Raw genomic sequence first — 18,735 nt, forward strand, 5'->3', positions numbered from 1 at the left:
ACATCCACTGGCTCGACCTTATCCATTCTACTTGTTACATCCTCAAAAAATTCCAGAAGATTAGTCAAGCATAAGCTTTGGGCGGCACGGTAGCGCAGCGGTAGAGTTACTGCTTTACAGCGAATGCAGCGCCGGAGACTCAGGTTCGATCCTGACTACGGGTGCTGCACTGTAAGGAGTTTGTACGTTCTCCCCGTGACCTGCGTGGGTTTTCTCCGAGATCTTCGGTTTCCTCCCACACTCCAAAGACGTACAGGTATGTAGGTTAATTGGCTGGGTAAATGTAAAAATTGTCCCTAGTGGGTGTAGGATAGTGTTAATGTGCGGGGATCGCTGGGCGGCACGGACTTGGAGGGCCGAAAAGGCCTGTTTCCGGCTGTATATATATGATATGATATGATATGATAAGTTCCCCTTCATAATTCCTTGTTGATTTTGACCGATCCCGTCACTGCTTTCCACGCTTCCTGACACGATGAGTTCTTCAACAGTTTATGGATGTTTGAAAACATTTCTTCATGTGCAGTTCAGTGTCCACGGTTCATTGGTTCCGTCTGGTTTAATTCTTTCACTGACTGAATCTGAATCTCAATCCCAGGAGCAGATTAAAACATCCTTGGAGATTCTCACAAAAAATAAATCAGCGGTGGAGGAAATGGAGCAGCAACAGAAAGAGAAGATTTCTGGAGTCCGGGTAAGGTTTCCAGTTTCCCTTCTCTGATCTTGTGCTATTGTCTTAGATTCCAGGCTCGATAATATTGACCTTCACCTTTCATTTGACAGGAGCAGTCACAGAACCTGTTGACCTATATCACATCGCTATTTGCTGAACTGCGCCTATGTGGGACCTTATCGAAGGCTTTCTGAAAGTCCAGGTACACTACATCCACTGGCTCTCCCTTGTCCATTTTCCTCGTTACATCCTCAAAAATTCCAGAAGATTAGTCAAGCATGATTTCCCCTTCGTAAATCCGTTGACTCGGAACGATCCTGTTTTTCCAAATGTTTTTCAGATCTGACACTGATGACAAATGATGATCAACCTGAATTATTAACTCTGTTTCTCTCTCTACAGACGCTAACCGCCCAGCTGAGTATTTCTCGGATTTTATTTTTGGTTTACAGCATCTCCCAATTCCTTCTCTCCAGAGATGATGCCTGACCTGCCGAGTTACTCCGGCACTTTGTGTCTCTCCGTCCAAACCTTTCCTGTCTGTGTGTCTGCGCGAATTTCTTTTCATTATTGTCCATTCGGGAATGCTTGTGCCTCTGATGGATATTAGGATGCCGTCTGTACGTGTGTTCTCGCCGTGACCTGCGTGGGTTTTCACCGGATGCTCAGGTTTCCATCCACACTCCAAAGACGTGCAGGTTGTGGGTTAATTGGCTTCGGTAAAATTGTAAATTGTCCCTACTGTGTGTGGGATAGTGCTGGTGTGCGGGGATCGGTGGTCGGTGCGGATTCGTTGGGCCGAAGGGCCTGTTTCTGTGCTATAAAGTGGAAGATAATAAAGAGGACGAAGGTTGGACTTTTTTGCCTTCCATCACAGTGAGGAATGTGGGGAATCCGCTGTGGTGGATGTTTATGTTAACTTCTATGCAATTCTGTGTCTTGTTGCTTTTTATTTGTCTGGCTATATGGTAATTAGCATATCACTGTACCTTAATTGGTACATGTGACAATAAAAGACCTTCGACTCTAAAACTTACTGAAGCTTACTTGGAGAATTTAACGCTTTTAAACGAGCTCTTGTTCAGACCTTATCTTTTTTCCTGATTATCGTGTAATGAGGATCTGTGATCCCATCTGCCAGCCTGATTCTCTCCTCACTTACACCTCAATCATCCCCTCTAACATCTTCAGACTTTAAACTCAAAGCTTGTCACCGACTGATTGCTGAAGATAGACACAAAATCTGGAGTAACTCAGCGGGACAGGCAGCATCTCTGGCGAGAAGGAATGGGTGACGTTTCGGGTCGAGACCCTTCTTCAGACTCAATCTTCGGTTGAAACCAGCATCTGCAGTTCCTTCCAACGCACGGGTCGATTCTGACCGTTTGAAGATGGGTCTTGACACGAAACGTCACCCATTCCTTCTCTCCAGAGATGCTGTTTGTCCCGCTGAGTTACTCCAGCATTTTGTGTCTGTCTTCGGTTTAAACCAGCATCTGCAGTTCCTTCCTACACATAGCGACTGAATACTGTTCATTTCAGCTTTGATGGCAACCGGTATTATGGAAGCAAGACCCCATGGCGCTGATGGCGGCGGCAACCCGAGACCCGCTGTTGAGGTGGCTCCTCATCCCCCTCCACCACCCTCTCCCCCTCATCCCCCTTCCTCTCCGCCGGGCCTGCAGCGGCGGCACCGACCCCGACCCCGCCCGGCAGCGGCTCCACAAGGAGCGGCGGCGGCTGCGGAGAGAGAGGCGGCCATGGAGGCCCAAAGTGGAGGAGGAGAGAGAAATGGAGGGTGAGGGAGAGGAGGAGAGAGAAATGGATGGTTGAGGGAGAGGAGGAGAGAGAAATGGAGGGATGAGGGAGAGGAGGAGAGAGAAAAATGGAGGGGTGAGGGAGAGGAGGAGAGAGAAATTGAGGGGTGAGGAGGAGAGGAAGAGGCGAGGGAGAGGAGGGGTGAGGGGAAGGAGAGGGATGAGAGAGAGGTGGAGGAAGTGGGAGAGGAGGAGGAGAGGTGAAGGAGAGGAAGAGGGGGGTGAGGAGGGGGTGCAGGGAGAGGGAGAGAATGAGAGGGAGTGGAGGAGAGGGAGTAGAGGAGAAGAGGAGAGGGCGAGGAGGAGGATGAGGGAGAGGAAGAGTGGGGGTGAGAGGGAGGAGCAGCAAGAGGAGGAGGGATGATTCGGTGGTGTCCTCTTTGTTCAGGAAACGGGGCTTCAACTCCACTCCACGTTGTTGTCCAGCCTCACTTACCCCCTCTGGCAGCTTGTTCCAGACACCCACGACCTTCTGTGTAAAAATGTTTTCATCAGGTTCCGATTAAATCTTGCACCTCTCACCACAAACCTGTATCCTCTAGTTCTCGATTCCACTGCTCCGGGTAACAGACTGTGCATTCACCCTGTCTATTCACCTCTTGATCTTATGCACTTCAGCCTCCTGCGCTCCAATTAATAAATCCTTCCCTGCCCAACCTCTCCCTTTCGCTCTGACCCTCAAATCCTGGCACCATCTTCGTGAATCCACTCTGCAGTTGTTTCCAACATTTTACCCTGCCTTACACTGTCCCAAGCGCTACTCTGCGCTTCCGTCTATATTCAGGACAGTTTAATGTGTAACTGACCCAACCCTGTGTTGGAGAGCGGGGGAACCCTCCATAGTTTCCGCGGGTGGATTTGTCCCCTTCCTTTAAAATGGGCGTAACGATGGTGACCCTCGGGTGCTCTGGCCGACGCTCCTCTTCCCAGAGGAAGGCAGACATTGATGGTGAAACTCACCAGCGCCTTCAGTGCACCTGCACGACCTTTGGCCGTCTGAGGAGAAGACTGTTTGAAGATCAGGACACAATTCGCAAGTCCTCAATCATTTTGTCACACACCTTCTGTCTTCTCATCTCTGGCCTTTGTCCAACCGTCTGCCCATCAACGGCAAAACGCGCCTCTCGCAGTGTAATCAGCGTTTTGCCTGTTCAGGGAACAGTATGTGTGATGATGCCATTAAAATGCAGAATATATCTCATCTATCAATTCACAGATTTTAGTTATTTTTCTTTTTAAATGTTTCTGCAGGTTTCTGCTACTAAAATGCCGACATGACCTACTACGGTTTCAAGGGCCGAGTGGTCTATCTTTCTCCTCTAGTATCTTTGATCAGCAGCTGCGCGAAAGGGAATGCGTTTTGAACCAGGAAGAGGCGGAGTTAAAATGGCTTCGAAAGACCAGGTCGAGAGTTTAACCGAGGAGGCAGTTTGTCCCATCTGCCTGGATTTCTTCACCGATCCGGTTATACTGGAGTGCGGGCACAACTTCTGCCGCTCCTGTATCACACAGAGTTGGGACAGGGAGGAGAGAAACTCCTGCCCGGAATGTAGAGAGGTGTTTACAGACCGCACCCTCAGGGTGAGTCGGGCCTTGGCGAGACTGGCTGAGAAAGCTCGAACACTGAGCCTGAATCAGGAAAAAATTCCAGAGAAGGAAAGTAAACCTCACTGCGAGAAACATCAGGAAGAACTGAAGCTGTTTTGTGAAACCGACAAGAAGCTGATCTGCCTGGTTTGTCGAGATGCGCGGGAACACAAGTCTCACAGCTTCATGCCGGTAGATGAAGCTGTTGAAGTCTTTAAGGTAAAAGCAAACCGATTTTAATCACATCATTTTAATTCAATTTTTACTGTTCAACAGTTTAATTTTCTGATTCCCAAACACAACTCCAGGATGAGGTGAAATCTTCTATCAAATCTCTCACGAAAAAGAAATCAGGGATCCAGCAAATGGAGCAGCAACAGAAAGAGAACATTTCTGGAGTTCTGGTGAGGCTTTTAAGTTTCAATTTCCTGATCTTGTGCAGGTTTGATCCCTGTGACGCGTGTAATAACAGGGCAGCGCAGTGACACAAGTAGTGCTGCTGTCTCCTAGTTCGGGCAGCCTATTTTTATAGGATTATTCTAAACCTTATCTTCTTTACATTACCTCATACCCACACTCCTTTCTTCAGTCCTTCATTTCTTTGTAGTACCCGTTTGTCCCGCCAACATTAAATCCCATTTCGTAATATATCCTTATCTCAATGCTCACATCCCTTCATACTTTGCCTCCCTTATTTCCTGCTAGTCCATCCCTCACGTCCATCCATCACCCCAAGGCCGATGTCTCATTGATGAATGTCTGCATCTCTTCACATTCTGCCACCCTTATCGTCTAGGCTAAAGCAAAGGTACAGGCTAAAGAAAAGGAGTGTTATGTTACCGACACGTGTCAAGGGTAAGGAATGTCTAGAGCGCCTTAATTAGTTACAGAGAGGCGCCTAATGCCTAAGTAGTTACAAACCTTAAACAACAATGTATAAAATAATACCGTAACAATGTCTAATGTATAAAATAATATCATGTATAAAATAATATCGTATTATCTCCAATATTCCCCCCTTTGAGACCTACACGGTCTCACAGAAAAAGAAAACCAAAAAACGCACATGTTGTTAACTCAAATCATAAATCCACTCTCAACCATTAGCACCCCAACTTAGGATTGTATAAAGAATGTGCAGTTTGTCAGTGTTCTTCTTCCAACATGCTAACATCCTGGGTCACTCGGCCAAAAACCTGCCCCCATATGTCTAGGGTAGGAAAAAAGACCCAGCTTCCCTTACAACGACGTTCTTAGTAATCATCCAGAGTAAATTGCTCAACAGTATAGTATTCCATCGGAGGGATCTGTTTCTCTTGGAGGTGAAATTTGCCCGTATCCTGGAGCAACGGCAGCTGATTCGCAGTAGCTTTCACTCTTCTCCTGTATTTTCGTTCTCTTGCCCGTTTACCTCGAGGTCATTCACAGGTTGTGCCTGTGGGACAGTCCTTGTAGAATGATTGAGATGGTACCATGTAGACCGGCCCTCTACCTGAACAGCAGTCGGTGAGGCCTTAGCTACTGTGAACGGTCCTTCCCTTCTTGGCTCATTCCACCTTCGTCGAAAGGCTCGCACATAGGCCTGATCTCCGGGTTTAATAGGTCCTTCTCCCTGGTCTGCCTCTGGCTCCTTTTGCTTTTCCTGTGTGTAAATAGACTTGTGTATCATAGTTATTTGTTGCATGTATTGTTTAAGTTCTACCCCTAATTGTTCCAAACTTGGTCCCTTGTAAGGACCTCTCCATTTGGGCATCGGCATGGGTCTGCCAGTGAGCATCTCATGTGGTGTTAAATGAGTTATTCGATTAGTTTGCACGTGACAGCTCATTAATGCCAATGGCAGGGCATCAATCCAATTTAACTTTGTAGTTGCGCAAATCTTGTTCAATTTAGCCTTCAATGTTCCATTAACTCTTTCTACCATGCCCTGAGATTGAGGGTGGTATACACACCCAAATCTTTGTTTCACTCTCAGGGCTTGCAGTACCAACTTAACTGTTTTTTGAATAAAAGCCGCTCCATTGTCGGAACTGATTTCGGTTGGTATGCCGAATCGTGGGATGAGCTCGTTAGTCAGAAACTTGACTACAGTTCCTGCACCTAAATCCTTAGATGGCACTGCCTCCACCTATCTGCTAAATCTATCAATTACTACCAGCATATACCTTTTCCCTCTTACTTTTTTCAGCATGTCCACATAGTCAATAACCAGGTGCCTAAATGGTCCTTCGGGCACAGGTATATGTCCTATAGGTGTTGTTATTCCCTTTCTAACATTGTTTTGAGCACATATCTCACATTGTGACAGAATGTGATCTACTGAAGCCTGTAGGTAGGGTGACCAAAACCCATCTCTCTTTATCTTCCTTAACACTTCCCCCCTTCCACAGTGGTCTAGCCCATGCGCTTCTGAGATGAGAATGGTCAGCAGAGGTGTAGGTGCTACCAGCAAACCTTCCGTAGTCCACAGGCCCTCTACATTCTGTTTGGCTCCCCTCTGTCTCCACATTGTTTGTTCAGCTAAAGTAGCCCTACCTTGCATTGCAATTATATCCTCCTGTGTGGGTTGCAGGTTCAAATTTACCTGCGGGGCAATAATGGCTGATTGGCATCCAGACGCTTTTCTGGCTGCTTTGTCTGCGGCATGATTGCCCTTTGTGATCATGTCGTTTCCCTTTTTATGTGCCTGGCATTTAACGATAGCTAGTGCCTTAGGTTTAGTCAGTGCCCTTATTAGGTCTGAAATTTGCTGAAAATGCTGTATGGGGTCCCCATTGCTTTTCTTGAAGCTTCGCTGCTTCCATACTGCCCCCAAACAGGTGGCATACCCCATGTGCATATGCTGAATCTGTGTAAATGTCAGCTTTCTCACCCTCCATCATTTCACACGCTGTTGTTAAGGCCTTAAACTCTGCTAACTGGGCTGAACAAGGTTGTGGGCAAGCTTCTAATCTGATTGTTTGAAAACCTGATTGGTCCAGCGGCACTACTGCAAATCCTGCATGATTGCCATCATAATCCTTATAGCATGAACCATCCACAAACAAAACTTTCTTGTCCTCATCATTCAATGGTTCTGATTGTAAGTCCGTCCTTAATTTAGAAAAAAACATCGTTTCCCCAACGCAATCATGGGGCTCCCCCTCATAGTCAAGCGGAACATAATCAGCTATGTTACTTGTAATGTCTGGGAATGTCAAGAGCATTTGAAATGCTATTATTCTGGCCGGTGTTAATACAAACTTCCCCTTCTCCAACAGCTCTACTACTTTATGGTGTGTATATATAGTTACAGGATAGCCCATGGTTATAGATGAGGCTTCGTTGTACGCATGGTGCAACGCAGCCAGTCCCTGATAGCAGGGTGGGTAACCCTGCGCCACCTCATCCAATTTTGTACTGTAGTATGCTACAGGCTGCTTAGCTTTACCTATGCCTGTTTCCTGCATCAGTACTGCTGCAGCGTAGCCCTCCTGCCTGTTGGAACCATACAAGTGAAACATTCTCTCATAATTTGGAAGGGCTGGGGCTGACTGTAACTCTCGCTTAATGGTGTTAAAAGCTGTCTCTGCCTCCTCATTCTATTGTAAAACATTTCTCAAATTTGTGTGTCCTATCATATCATATCATATCATATATATACAGCCGGAAACAGGCCTTTTCGGCCCTCCAAGTCCGTGCCGCCCAGTGATCCCCGTACGTTAACACTATCCTACACCCACTAGGGACAATTTTTTTTTACATTTACCCAGCCAATTAACCTACATACCTGTACGTCTTTGGAGTGTGGGAGGAAACCGAAGATCTCGGAGAAAACCCACGCAGGTCACGGGGAGAACGTACAAACTCCATACAGTGCAGCACCCGTAGTCAGGATCGAACCTGAGTCTCCGGCGCTGCATTCGCTGTAAAGCAGCAACTCTACCGCTGCGCTACCGTGTCCTGCTTCCTTCAGTATTTTTCTCAATGGCATCACAATTTCAGCATATTCTCCAATCCAGTCTGAGCTATATCCAGACATTCCCAAAAATGTCATCATTTGCTTTACTGTCCGAGGCTTGGGAGCTTTAATTATTGCCTCAATTTGATCTGGTGCTATAGCCTTTACTCCCTTGGAGATCAATCGTCCTAAATATTCCACCTGTTGCTTACAAAACTGCAACTTCTTCCTGGACACTTTATGGCCTCCGTATGCCAGCCTTTCTAAAAGTCAGGGTGTCTTGCTCACATTGCTCCTCACTTTCAGAGCAGACCAACAAATCATCCACATATTGTATTAACGTACTATGTAGGGATATACCTTCCAAATCTGCCTTCAGTACCTGTTTGAAAACATGAGGCGAGTGTTTAAATCCCTGTGGCATCCTAGTATAAGTATATTGAATGCCCCTGTAAGTAAACGCAAACAAAAACTGCCATCTTTCCGCTAACGGCACGCTAAAGAATGTTGAGCAGAGATCAATCACTGAAAAGTACGCTGCCTCCGGTGGAATGTTAGTCAGCAGTGTGTGTGGGTTTGGAACCACTGCTGGCCAATCTCTCACTACCTCATTGACTGCTCGTAAATCATGTACTAATCTCCACCTTGACTTGTCTGCTTTTAAAACTGGCAACAGCGGGGTGTTACAAGGACTTTTTGTCTTGACGAGTACTCCTGCCCCCAACAAACCCTGTATAGTTATTGCTATGCCTTCCTCTGCTACTGGCTTTAAGGCGTATTGTGGTTTCCTTGGCAAAATTGCCCCCTGCTTTAGTTCTATTTCTACCGGGTTTGCGTATTTCACTTTTCCAACATCTGTATCATGTTGTGACCATAAGCCATGTGGCAGCCTGTTTAACATGTCTTCCTTTGTCTGACCTTCTCCCTTCTGTAATAAAAAGAGATGTTGCTGGGGACTAATTTCAACCTCTTTTGTCGTTCCCACCATATCTATGCTCACCACTATCTTGACATAATTATCGTCCTCAGATTTCCATACCTTCGGTGTAATTTCTTTCCAGTTAACAATAGTGTTTACTTGCTTCATCATGAGCCCCAAGTCCCTGGACTGATATCCCTTATTTACTAGTAATGTCACACGAGGTGCAGCTCCTGGCACCCTATACCACTTGTCAAAAAAGGTGTTCCATTTCATTTGCAAGGCTGCCCCTTATTTTCCAATTGTTATGGCTTCTGCCCTTAGGTGCTGCTGGCCACATGCTCCCAGGCGCCACAACCTCTCTTGCTCTATGTCCAGGGTCTCGTCAAACCGTACCGTACAATGTAGCTCAGTCTTGGGTGGGGTTGCTTCAGGTAATAGGATCATTACTCCCTCTTTCCATCTGTTCCACGTATTCCAAATTTGATCTTCTATATTTCCTACCCAAAATACATTAGCTTTCCTAGCTTCCCCCATAAACAGCTGGGTATTCAATTTCTCCACGTTCAGACCATCTTTGGTACATTCTAACTTTAATTCTAGTTTCAACAAGGCATCCCTATCTAGCAGATTAATTGGGGTTCCTTTGGACACCAATACTGGCAATACTATTTCTCTATTACTCATTTTTAAACTTACAGGGGTTGTGCATCGTGTTAACTGTGTTTTTCCCGAGAACCCTACAGTTTTAACAAATTTTCCTGACATGGGAAGGTGGGAGGCTTACTGCGGCTCCACACAAGTATATGTAGCTCCAGTATCTATCATCATAGGTGTTAACCGCCCTCCCAAAATTACCTGAACCATGGGTTCTTCTTCTGCCTGTCGCGTTATCATTGGGTAAAGTCCCTTCCCATCCGGGTCATCTGGGCACCCCTAGTATCTAGCATAGGGGTTCACGAGTCCAGGCGGGCCTCCTGCCGAGCCCGCTAGGGCTTGCCCTGGGTTAAAACCCTGCTCGTCCCCTGTGGGTCCCTGTTGGTACGGGCCGGGCCACGGTCGGTGTGGGCAGTTCCTCCTCAGGTGCCCTACCTGATTACATCCCCAACATATTCTATCAACTACCTGTCTGCCTACTGGCCTTCCTCTTCCCCTTCCTTGTGCTCCCCCTTGAGGGCCCCAATCCTGTCGGGGCTGATTCCCTGATCTGATTTGCCCCTGATAGGACATTTGAGGAGAAGCTCCCCCAAAGACATTTATTATTGGCATGGGATTATCCAGCCCCCGTCTGGCTCTACCATCGGGCTCACTGTGCATCAGTGTATCGTTCACTTCTGCTGTTTCAGCCAGGTCTGCTGTTACTGCCAGCATTTTCTTTCCTTTTTCACGCTCTTTCTTTTTTAGTTCTTCTAGTTGCATTTGCATCAACTTTCTCTGCACCTCTTCTTGTTGGTTCTCCATTTTTTGTCGTCTGCATGAACCAGGTGGTCCCTGAACTGGGAGCGGGATATGGTTGACAATTCCACCACTTCCTCCAGTCTGGACTTCACTTGAGGAGACATGGCGTCCACTATAGCAGTCCGAAACAAAGCGGTCATCAACTCTTTACCGTCTATTTTTTGTTCGGTTTCGAGTCTCCACTTATTCATTTGATCCTCCAGATAAGCCGCTGGGTTCTCAGTGTCCCCCAGCGGGTCTCCTTTCAATATCTTTAGGTCCACCTTGAGCAGGTAACAGTCTCTGAGGGCCTGCCATACCCTCTGCCTGACTTGATCAAATGGCGTGCCATCAATCATCGGGTTATTTGCGTTTTTTATCCCAGCCATTTCAAACAGCTCTGCTAATTTCGTGGTTCCCATTACCTTCACCAGTAGTGCCTCAAATCTCCCATAGCCATTAACCGTCCCATAGTTTCCTCCTCAAATGCCCTAATCCATTTTCCTGCCCCGTTATATATGTTGGGCAAGGTGTTTTTCAGCCCTTCTAGGTCTCGGGTCGCCCAAGGGATATACTGGGTTTGTCCTGCCTTATCAAAAGTAACGGCATCATTCCACCCCTCAGCTCCTGTGTCCCGCTTGCCATCCCCTGTTGTGGTTCTACCTGTATGCTTTCCCACCTCATTCCTTCCTGGGCGTACACCTGGCTTTCCTTTCTTTCTCTTTCTATAGTTTTTTCCAACTCCCTCATCTCTATCTCTAAGCGCTTCATGGATGCTTTTATTTCCCTTCTACACTCCCTTGTTTTTTCCCCATCACTTTCTAATTCTGCTTCACTCTCACAGTTTTGCCCTCTCTCTGATGCCTGTTGATTACTCGCCTGTGTTTCTGCGTTGTTGTCTCCCTCATACTCCTCATTTGCTGCCTGGCGGATCTCACAAATCTTTCTGTCCCTGAGGTCCTGCAGTCTTCTGATGTCTGCTTCTAGTTCCCGTGCTTCTGGCTTCATCCTTTCCTTTTCTCGCTGCCCCCTTCTTTGTCTATACTCCTTTATGTCTTGCCCATTCCTCCAAACTTCGACTTCTCCCTCTATCTCCACTATCCCTTTCATCAAAGGGCACTGCTTTATTCCTTCCAGGCCGGAATAGGGAGGGGGATACCCAGGGTCCCTTAGGCTGGGGTACAGAGTTGATTTTTTCTCCTGAAGCTCCTGACTTTCATGCTGTTTTTCGTGTTTTTCACCTGTGTTTGGGGTGGTATTCTTTTCCTGGTATGCTTTCCTCAGCCTTTCTCCTTCTATTCTAAACAATTTAAGCACGTCTAGTTCTTTTTCCTTTTTCGTTACTCGGATTTCTGATTTATCCTTAAGTTTATAGTTCTTGATTAACACTTCCATTTCATCACACATGTTTATATCAAACGTGCCTTCCTTGGGCCATTTCGTGACTAATTTTCCCGTCCTTTTTTCCCATTTTTCAGTGTTTTTTAATATCCTCTTTGGATACGGGGAATTTCTTACTTAGTATTTCAACTGCAGTTATTTTATTCATTGTACTTGTCTTATTTTAGTGCACTTGGTCAGTCAGTTTAAATGCAGTCCTTGTTCTCACTCCGTTCCGTCGCTATAGTCACTATGCTACCTACTACGCTATTTCTATTTTCTACAGTTCTACTATATTCCTTTAATATTTTGCAATTTTATTATTTTTATGTTATCCAATTATTCCAATTCTTGATCTGCCTGTACAAACCCCTCCTCACTTAGGGCGGTATCCACAGACCCTCTGATCCTGCCCGTACAGACCCCTAGCTAACCAGAGTAATCCCCGGTTAACTAGAGCGGTATCCACAGGACGTTTTATCCTGCCCGTACAGACCCCTAGCTTACCAGAGTGACCCCCGGTTAACTAGAGCGGTATCCACAGGACGCTTTATCCTGCCCGTACAGACCCCTAGCTGACCAGATTAACCCCCGGTTAACTAGAGCGGTATCCACAGGATGCTTTATCCTGCCCGTACAGAGCCCTAGCTGACCAGAGTGACCCCCGGTTAACTAGAGCGGTATCCACAGACCCTCTGATCCTGCCCGTACAGAGCCCTAGCTGACCAGAGTGACCCCCGGTTAACTAGAGCGGTATCCACAGGACGCCCCGTCTATTCAGTCCCCTATCCTCTTAGGGCGGTATCCACAAGGTCTTTTTGACGTCACAAATCCACTTTCTTAACTTATCTATTTTCTACTTACCCCACTGCGCAGCCTTCTTGAGCAATCCTCCGGGTCTCTTTTTAGAATATTTTAGCCAGATTCTTTGGATCAGAGAGGCCCTTTTAACCCCCTAGACGCTTCTGTGTCACCAGCGGCCCCCCGTTTCAACAGGTTAAAAATCCAAATGAAGCGGAAAACCGCCTACCTTTTAGCGGGTGACCACCCTTGTCCTGTTGTTCCGGGGAGCCCCCATGGGGCTAGGAAGCGCCCTTGGCTGGTCGTCCTTTATCGAACGGGCCTCTTTCCGATCCTGCCGACTACGCCAATTTTGTCGTGGTTACCGGTGTTCAAAAATGAAGCAGATGACACGGAGAATTCTTCAAGAAGTTAAAAGCCTTTATTTGCAAACAACGGCTGGAACAATCAGGATGTCAACCATCTGACTGCCCACTTAGTACACCGGGCAGCCTATTTTTATAGGATTATTCTAAACCTTATCTTCTTTACATTACCTCATACCCACACTCCTTTCTTCAGTCATTCATTACTTTGTAGTACCCGTCTGTCCCGCCACCATTAAATCCCATTTAGTAATATATCCTTATCTCAATGCTCACATCCCTTCATACTTCGCCTCCCTTATTTCCTGCTAGTCCATCCCTCATGTCCATCCATCACCCCAAGGCCTATGTCTTTCCTTATCTCTTCTCTTGCCACCATTAAATCCTACTCATTGATGAATGTCTGCATCTCTTCACATTCTGCCACCCTTATCATCTAGGCTAAAGCAAAGGTAAAGGCTAAAGAAAAGGAGTGTTATGTTACCGACACATGTCAAGGGTAAGGAATGTCTAGAGCGCCTTAATTAGTTACAGAGAGGCGCCTAATGCCTAAGTAGTTACAAACCTTAAACAACAATGTATAAAATAATACCGTAACAATGTCTAATGTATAAAATAATATCATGTATAAAATAATATCGTATTATCTCCCATAATTCCTTCCACGTCCAAACGACACGCCGGTTGGAGAGTCAATCGGCGATTGTAAATCATCCCTGTGAAAGTAGGTCGTGGGCAAATCAATGGGAATTAAAGGGGATGTGAAAGGGAATGGGCGGCAGGGAATTGGATGAGGGGAATGGGATTGATGGGATAATGACATTTCCAAAGCATTTGTACAAGCTATTGAATTCTCGTGATAATCAGCTATCTATTCAATGGAAGTAAATGGGATTGGTGAGGATCTGTACAGTGGCCAGTATGGATATAGTGGGCAGAATGGTCTATTCCTGCGCCCTATGACCAGATATTGATTGGCCAAATAATATTTTCCATACCGTGAGGAAACACAATACAGTGACATATTGATCTTCACCTTTCATTTCACAGGAACAGTCACACAACCTTCAGTCACAGATCACATCCCAGTTTGTTGAACTGCACCAGATTCTCACTGAGAAAGAGCAGCGTGTACTGACAGATATCCAGGAGGAAGAGAAGAAGATTCTGAATACAATGGAGAAACATCTCCAAGTGATTCAAGAGAATTTAAATTCCATTGAGAACGAAGTCAAAAGCTTACAGGAACAGCTGGATCTAAAAGACAACGTGTCATTTTTGAAGGTGAGGGGTTTTGGCGAGGTGAAAGTGCACGGTGGGTGACATTTGTGAAATAAACGCCACATTTACCAGTGATTCAGAACTGGGCCAATGTTCCCCGTGTCCCAGCAATGTGCTGCTGTTGTTCCAAAACTAAAGGGCTTCCCTCATAATGTATGGGAGCTCAGCACTGCCTGCAAACTCCTTGGGAAAGAGCTGCTGTGATCTTACCAATGAGAGTTGGGAAAGGGGAATTATCAGATGCTTGTAGCAATCTATGTGAAGTTCCCACTGTCCTGACGAGAAAAGTCCATCTCAGTTAATTGCGATTTGTGTTTTATTTCTTGCAGGAGGAAGCTGGTCGCAAGATGAGGTAGGACATCGTCTGGACTGAATGTTCTTGTAGAACAGCTCAAAAACATGCTGATGCTCAATTTATAACCTGTCGTTAAATATTTGCAGGGTTCATGATGAAGCCAAATCACTGTCGGTTGCAGATGGTGCCTTGCCGATGGAAAGGTTCGATAACCCTTTTTTGCTCAACACCGTGTTTAGAGAAACAACTGACGTCATCAAGCAAGGTAAATCTTAATCCCTTTCCATTGTTGTTGTTTGATATCTTTACGTCATACGTGGATGCAAAGTTTGATGTAATGATTGGATTGAAGGGAAATCAGATTAATCTGAGCTGGGAAGCATCACAGTCAGAGAGCAAAGCAGCACAGAAACAGGCCCTTTCACTGCACACGCCCATGCTGACCAAGTTGCCCAATCAAGCTCGCCCCACTTGACTGCGTCTGCCCCATATCCTTCCAAGTCGTTCCAATCCACCTACCTGCCCAAGTGTCTCTCAAATATCGTAATTGTACCTGCCTTGAACACTTCCTCTGGCAGCTCACTCCATATAGGAACGACCTACTGCTGGAAAAAGCTGCTCTTCAACAAGTTAGTGTTTCCCCTGTCACCTGAAACCGATGTCCTCCAGTATTAGATTGGAAAAATACTGTGGGTATTCACCTTATCTGTGCACCTTATATAGATCTTATCCACGCCTATAGTCAGCCTGAAAGGCTCCAAAGACAAACGTCCCCACCTGCGCTAACTCTCCTGATAAACATACCTTCCAGACCCGATAGAGTCCTCGTAAATCTTCTTGCACCCTCTCCAGTTTGCCAACAACCTCATTGTCTCAACGCTGTCTTTAATATCCTGACTTTTGAAAGAATGAGCAACAAACACATTCTACACCTCCCTGCCTGTCACCGTTGCATCTTCCATGGCACTGTGTACCTGTACCCCGACATCTCTCTGTTCTATAAAGCTCCCCGTTTACTGTGTATGTCCTGCCCTGGTTTGTCTCAGCAAAGTGCATCGCCTCACCTTCACATGAATAAATCCCACCTGCCGTTCCTGAGCCCATTGGCCCAGTTCACAGGGATCCCATTTACTCTCAGGTAACATTCTTCACTCTCCACAATGTCACCAATTTTAGTTCCATCTGCAAACTGACTAACCTTGCAACCTACATACACACCCAATCGTGTATATAAATAAGGAACAAGAGTGGACTCTGTCTCCAGTCTGAAAAACAACCCTCTACCAACATCCTCTGTTTGCGACCTTCAGGTAATGTTGTGTTCCATCCGCTAGTTCACCCCGGATTAGCACAGAGATAAGGAGACATTACTGCACGCAGAGACTGGGGAACCACCCTGCACCGGTGGCTGTGGAGACTCAGTCATTCAGTGCTCTTGGAGCTGAGAGCCATGGTTGTAGATTAGAGTCTGGCCCTTCGGCCCATCGTGTCCATGACCATCTTTTCCCCAGCTATACTAATCGATTTGCCCACATTCCATCGGCATTCTTCTGCACCTCACTTATTTAAGTACCTCCAATATATTGATGATATCTCACTCCGCCACCCCCTCTAGCATGTTCCCGATATCACCCACTCTCAGAGTAAATCTATGTACTAAACCTCTCGTTTGTTTGTTCCTGAACTACAGCGAAAGTGGTACACGATAGCATGACTATTTTAAGCCCACCTTCCTCACCGTCATCCCTTTGGTGCTAATGGAAGAAGTTTCATTGAAATCGGTGTTATATCTTTTAAGTTATTCACATTTTAAAGTTTAAATCTATCCTAGGGAGGTGGGGTAGAGGGAGGGAGAGAGGGGGAGGGGGGTGAGGGAGGGAGGGAGGAAGGAGGGGAGGAGGGGGAGAAGTGGGGAAGAGAGGGTGCTGCACCAATGCAGGAGAGGATTGGGCCCAACGTGTCCACTTGGTCTAGTAAAACCTAAATTTCAGATATACTTTAAAATTCTTTGCTCTCAATATAAACCTACACTCTCTTGATTTGATATCCCTGCATGCGAATAAGGTTTAGATAATTACCCTGCATCCTTCTGCAGACTTTGACAACGTTCCCCACTATCCACAATTTTTGCTTCCTCCCCAAACTTACTAATCACACCTCCCACATTCACATCCAAGCCATGATCATATAACATAAACAGCAAAGGTTGCAGCACCGATCTCTGCTGCACACCACCAGCCACAGACCTCCAAGCAGAAAAATCATCCTTCTACCGCTACCTTCTATCTCCAACCACCAAGCCACTTGTTGATCCATTTCACCAGCTCGCCTTGGATCCCACCTGCATTCGCTTTCTGGACCAGCCTTGCACGCGGAACATTGTCAAGTCCGTCAGTGAAGTTCATATATTGGTTCACAATGAGATCAGTGTGTTAGTTGTACACACCCATCAAATCCACCCGTGAATCCGCTCTCTTTCAACGACCCCACAACCACAAGTCTCCACCCATTCTGTTCTGTCCACACCCGATCATTCAACCTCTGCTTCCTTCCATGGTCCAAGCCACCCCTCCCTCTCTCTCTCACCCACCACTCATAGAAACAGGGGCAGGTCATCTGGCCCTTCGTGTCTGCCCCCTTTCACTGTGATCATGACGACCCCACCACGCACCTCTACCTCCTCTTTAACAACCTCAAATCACCGCTAACCTCAATATCCTCTTGCTCCGATCTGCCTCCATATGTGAGTAGCCCCCCCCCCCTACGTTTCTCCTTAACCATCGCAATCTTACAATCCTCCGCACTCGTCCTCCCCGTCCACCCTTCCCCACCTCACGAAATTCCCCTCTCCATCCCTGGATTTAAAAACTCCTGGGGAGATGTCTGTTGTCGACCCGATGTGGTTGTGGGTGAAACCCCGGGCAGGGTTTCAGTTGTCCGCCCGCCTGTGCCTGAGGCCGAGCGGCCTCTCCCCCGGTCCCGGGGCCGCGCTGCCCGAGTCTCCCCCCGACCCCCGGGGACTCTCTGATTCTCTGCTTCTCCCCCCAGTCTCCGTCACCCTGGATGTGGAAACAGCGCATGCGCGGCTCGAGGTGTCTGAGGATCGGAAGAGGGTGAGACTGACCGGGACCCGGAGGAGTCTCCCTGACACCGGGAAGAGGTTTACAGACTGGTGGTGTGTGCTGGGATCGGAGGGATTCACATCGGGGAGACATTACTGGGAGGTGGAGGTGGAGGGGAGTGAGTACTGGAGTCTGGGAGTCGCCGCAGAGTCTGTGGAGAGGAAGGGACCGGTCACACAGACCCCGGAGACTGGAGTCTGGAGGATCAGGCGGTTGGATGAGGTCTTTGATGCATTCACCTCCCCTCCATCCCCTCTCCCCGCCCGTTCCATCCCCGGGAGTGTGGGAGTTTATCTCAGTTACGAGTCCGGGACAGTTTCATTTTACGACGCGGACACCAAGTCCCATCTCCACACCTTCACTGGGAATAAATTCACGGAGAAACTTTATCCTTTCTTCATGCCTTGGGATGAAGACCAGTGGCTGAGAATCTGCTCCGGTTCCGCTCCGGGTGTGTAAAAAGGGTCGGGTCCCGGGACCGGCGTCAGGAGCGGGGCTCAGGGGCTGTGGGGCAGAAACCCGGTGGACAACAGGTTGGCGCTGAACGGCTCCCATTTAATCCCCAAATTCCGCGTCGTAAAAACCCCAGTGAGCGCGGAAATAAAACCAGGGGGAATGTAAATGTGGGAAGAGAGAAATAAACAGCAAGTGGAATCAGAGCTGTCGATCCGTTCATTTTAACGCGTTAACCGCGTCCGGCAACGGAACAGAAATTACTTTTGTGAAAATATTTTTTAAATGTAATGGGATTGGACCCTTCTCGTCAAAAGTCGTTACGGTATTATTAACTCCGTTCAATGACTGGTTCAATGTAATAGATACAGTTCATGTTACTTCAGTGATTTGGAAAATGTACACAACCATTGACACACACGACAAGCTAATTGAAAGATCGCGTTTATTTGAATGATGTGCATTGTTGCTTCCAATACTGTAATTGAAATAAACTCAAAATTACTTGGACTGTACAGATTGCTTTTGAATTCTTTTGAAATCTACTGAACGGGGAGACCGCAGTTTAGTTTGCTTCAGTTTAGATTGGAGATACAGCTCGGAAACAGGCCTCTCGGCCCACCGAGTCCGCACCGCCCAGCGATCCCCACACATTAACACTACCC

General features: G+C 46.9%; 3 protein-coding genes across 3 annotated transcripts in view; 2 read left to right on the plus strand and 1 right to left on the minus strand.

Annotated features, from left to right (window-relative positions):
- The window catches only part of LOC144602606 (zinc-binding protein A33-like), a 313,416-nt gene that overhangs the window by 244,876 nt on the left and 49,805 nt on the right, over positions 1–18,735 (minus strand). The window lies entirely within an intron of this gene.
- Positions 1–18,735, plus strand: part of LOC144603025 (nuclear factor 7, brain-like) — a 424,775-nt gene that overhangs the window by 160,092 nt on the left and 245,948 nt on the right. The gene's annotated exons all lie outside the window — the stretch shown is intronic.
- On the plus strand, positions 3,877–18,377 carry LOC144603028 (zinc-binding protein A33-like). The gene is made up of 6 exons (XM_078416157.1): positions 3,877–4,296; positions 4,386–4,481; positions 13,970–14,203; positions 14,530–14,552; positions 14,642–14,760; positions 17,544–18,377. Exons 1-6 carry the CDS (start codon positions 3,877–3,879, stop codon positions 18,074–18,076), a joined length of 1,425 nt encoding a protein of 474 aa, XP_078272283.1. The 3' UTR covers positions 18,077–18,377.

The sequence above is a fragment of the Rhinoraja longicauda genome, chromosome 19, assembly GCF_053455715.1.
Source record: "Rhinoraja longicauda isolate Sanriku21f chromosome 19, sRhiLon1.1, whole genome shotgun sequence".
Classification (NCBI taxonomy): Eukaryota; Metazoa; Chordata; class Chondrichthyes; order Rajiformes; family Arhynchobatidae; genus Rhinoraja; species Rhinoraja longicauda.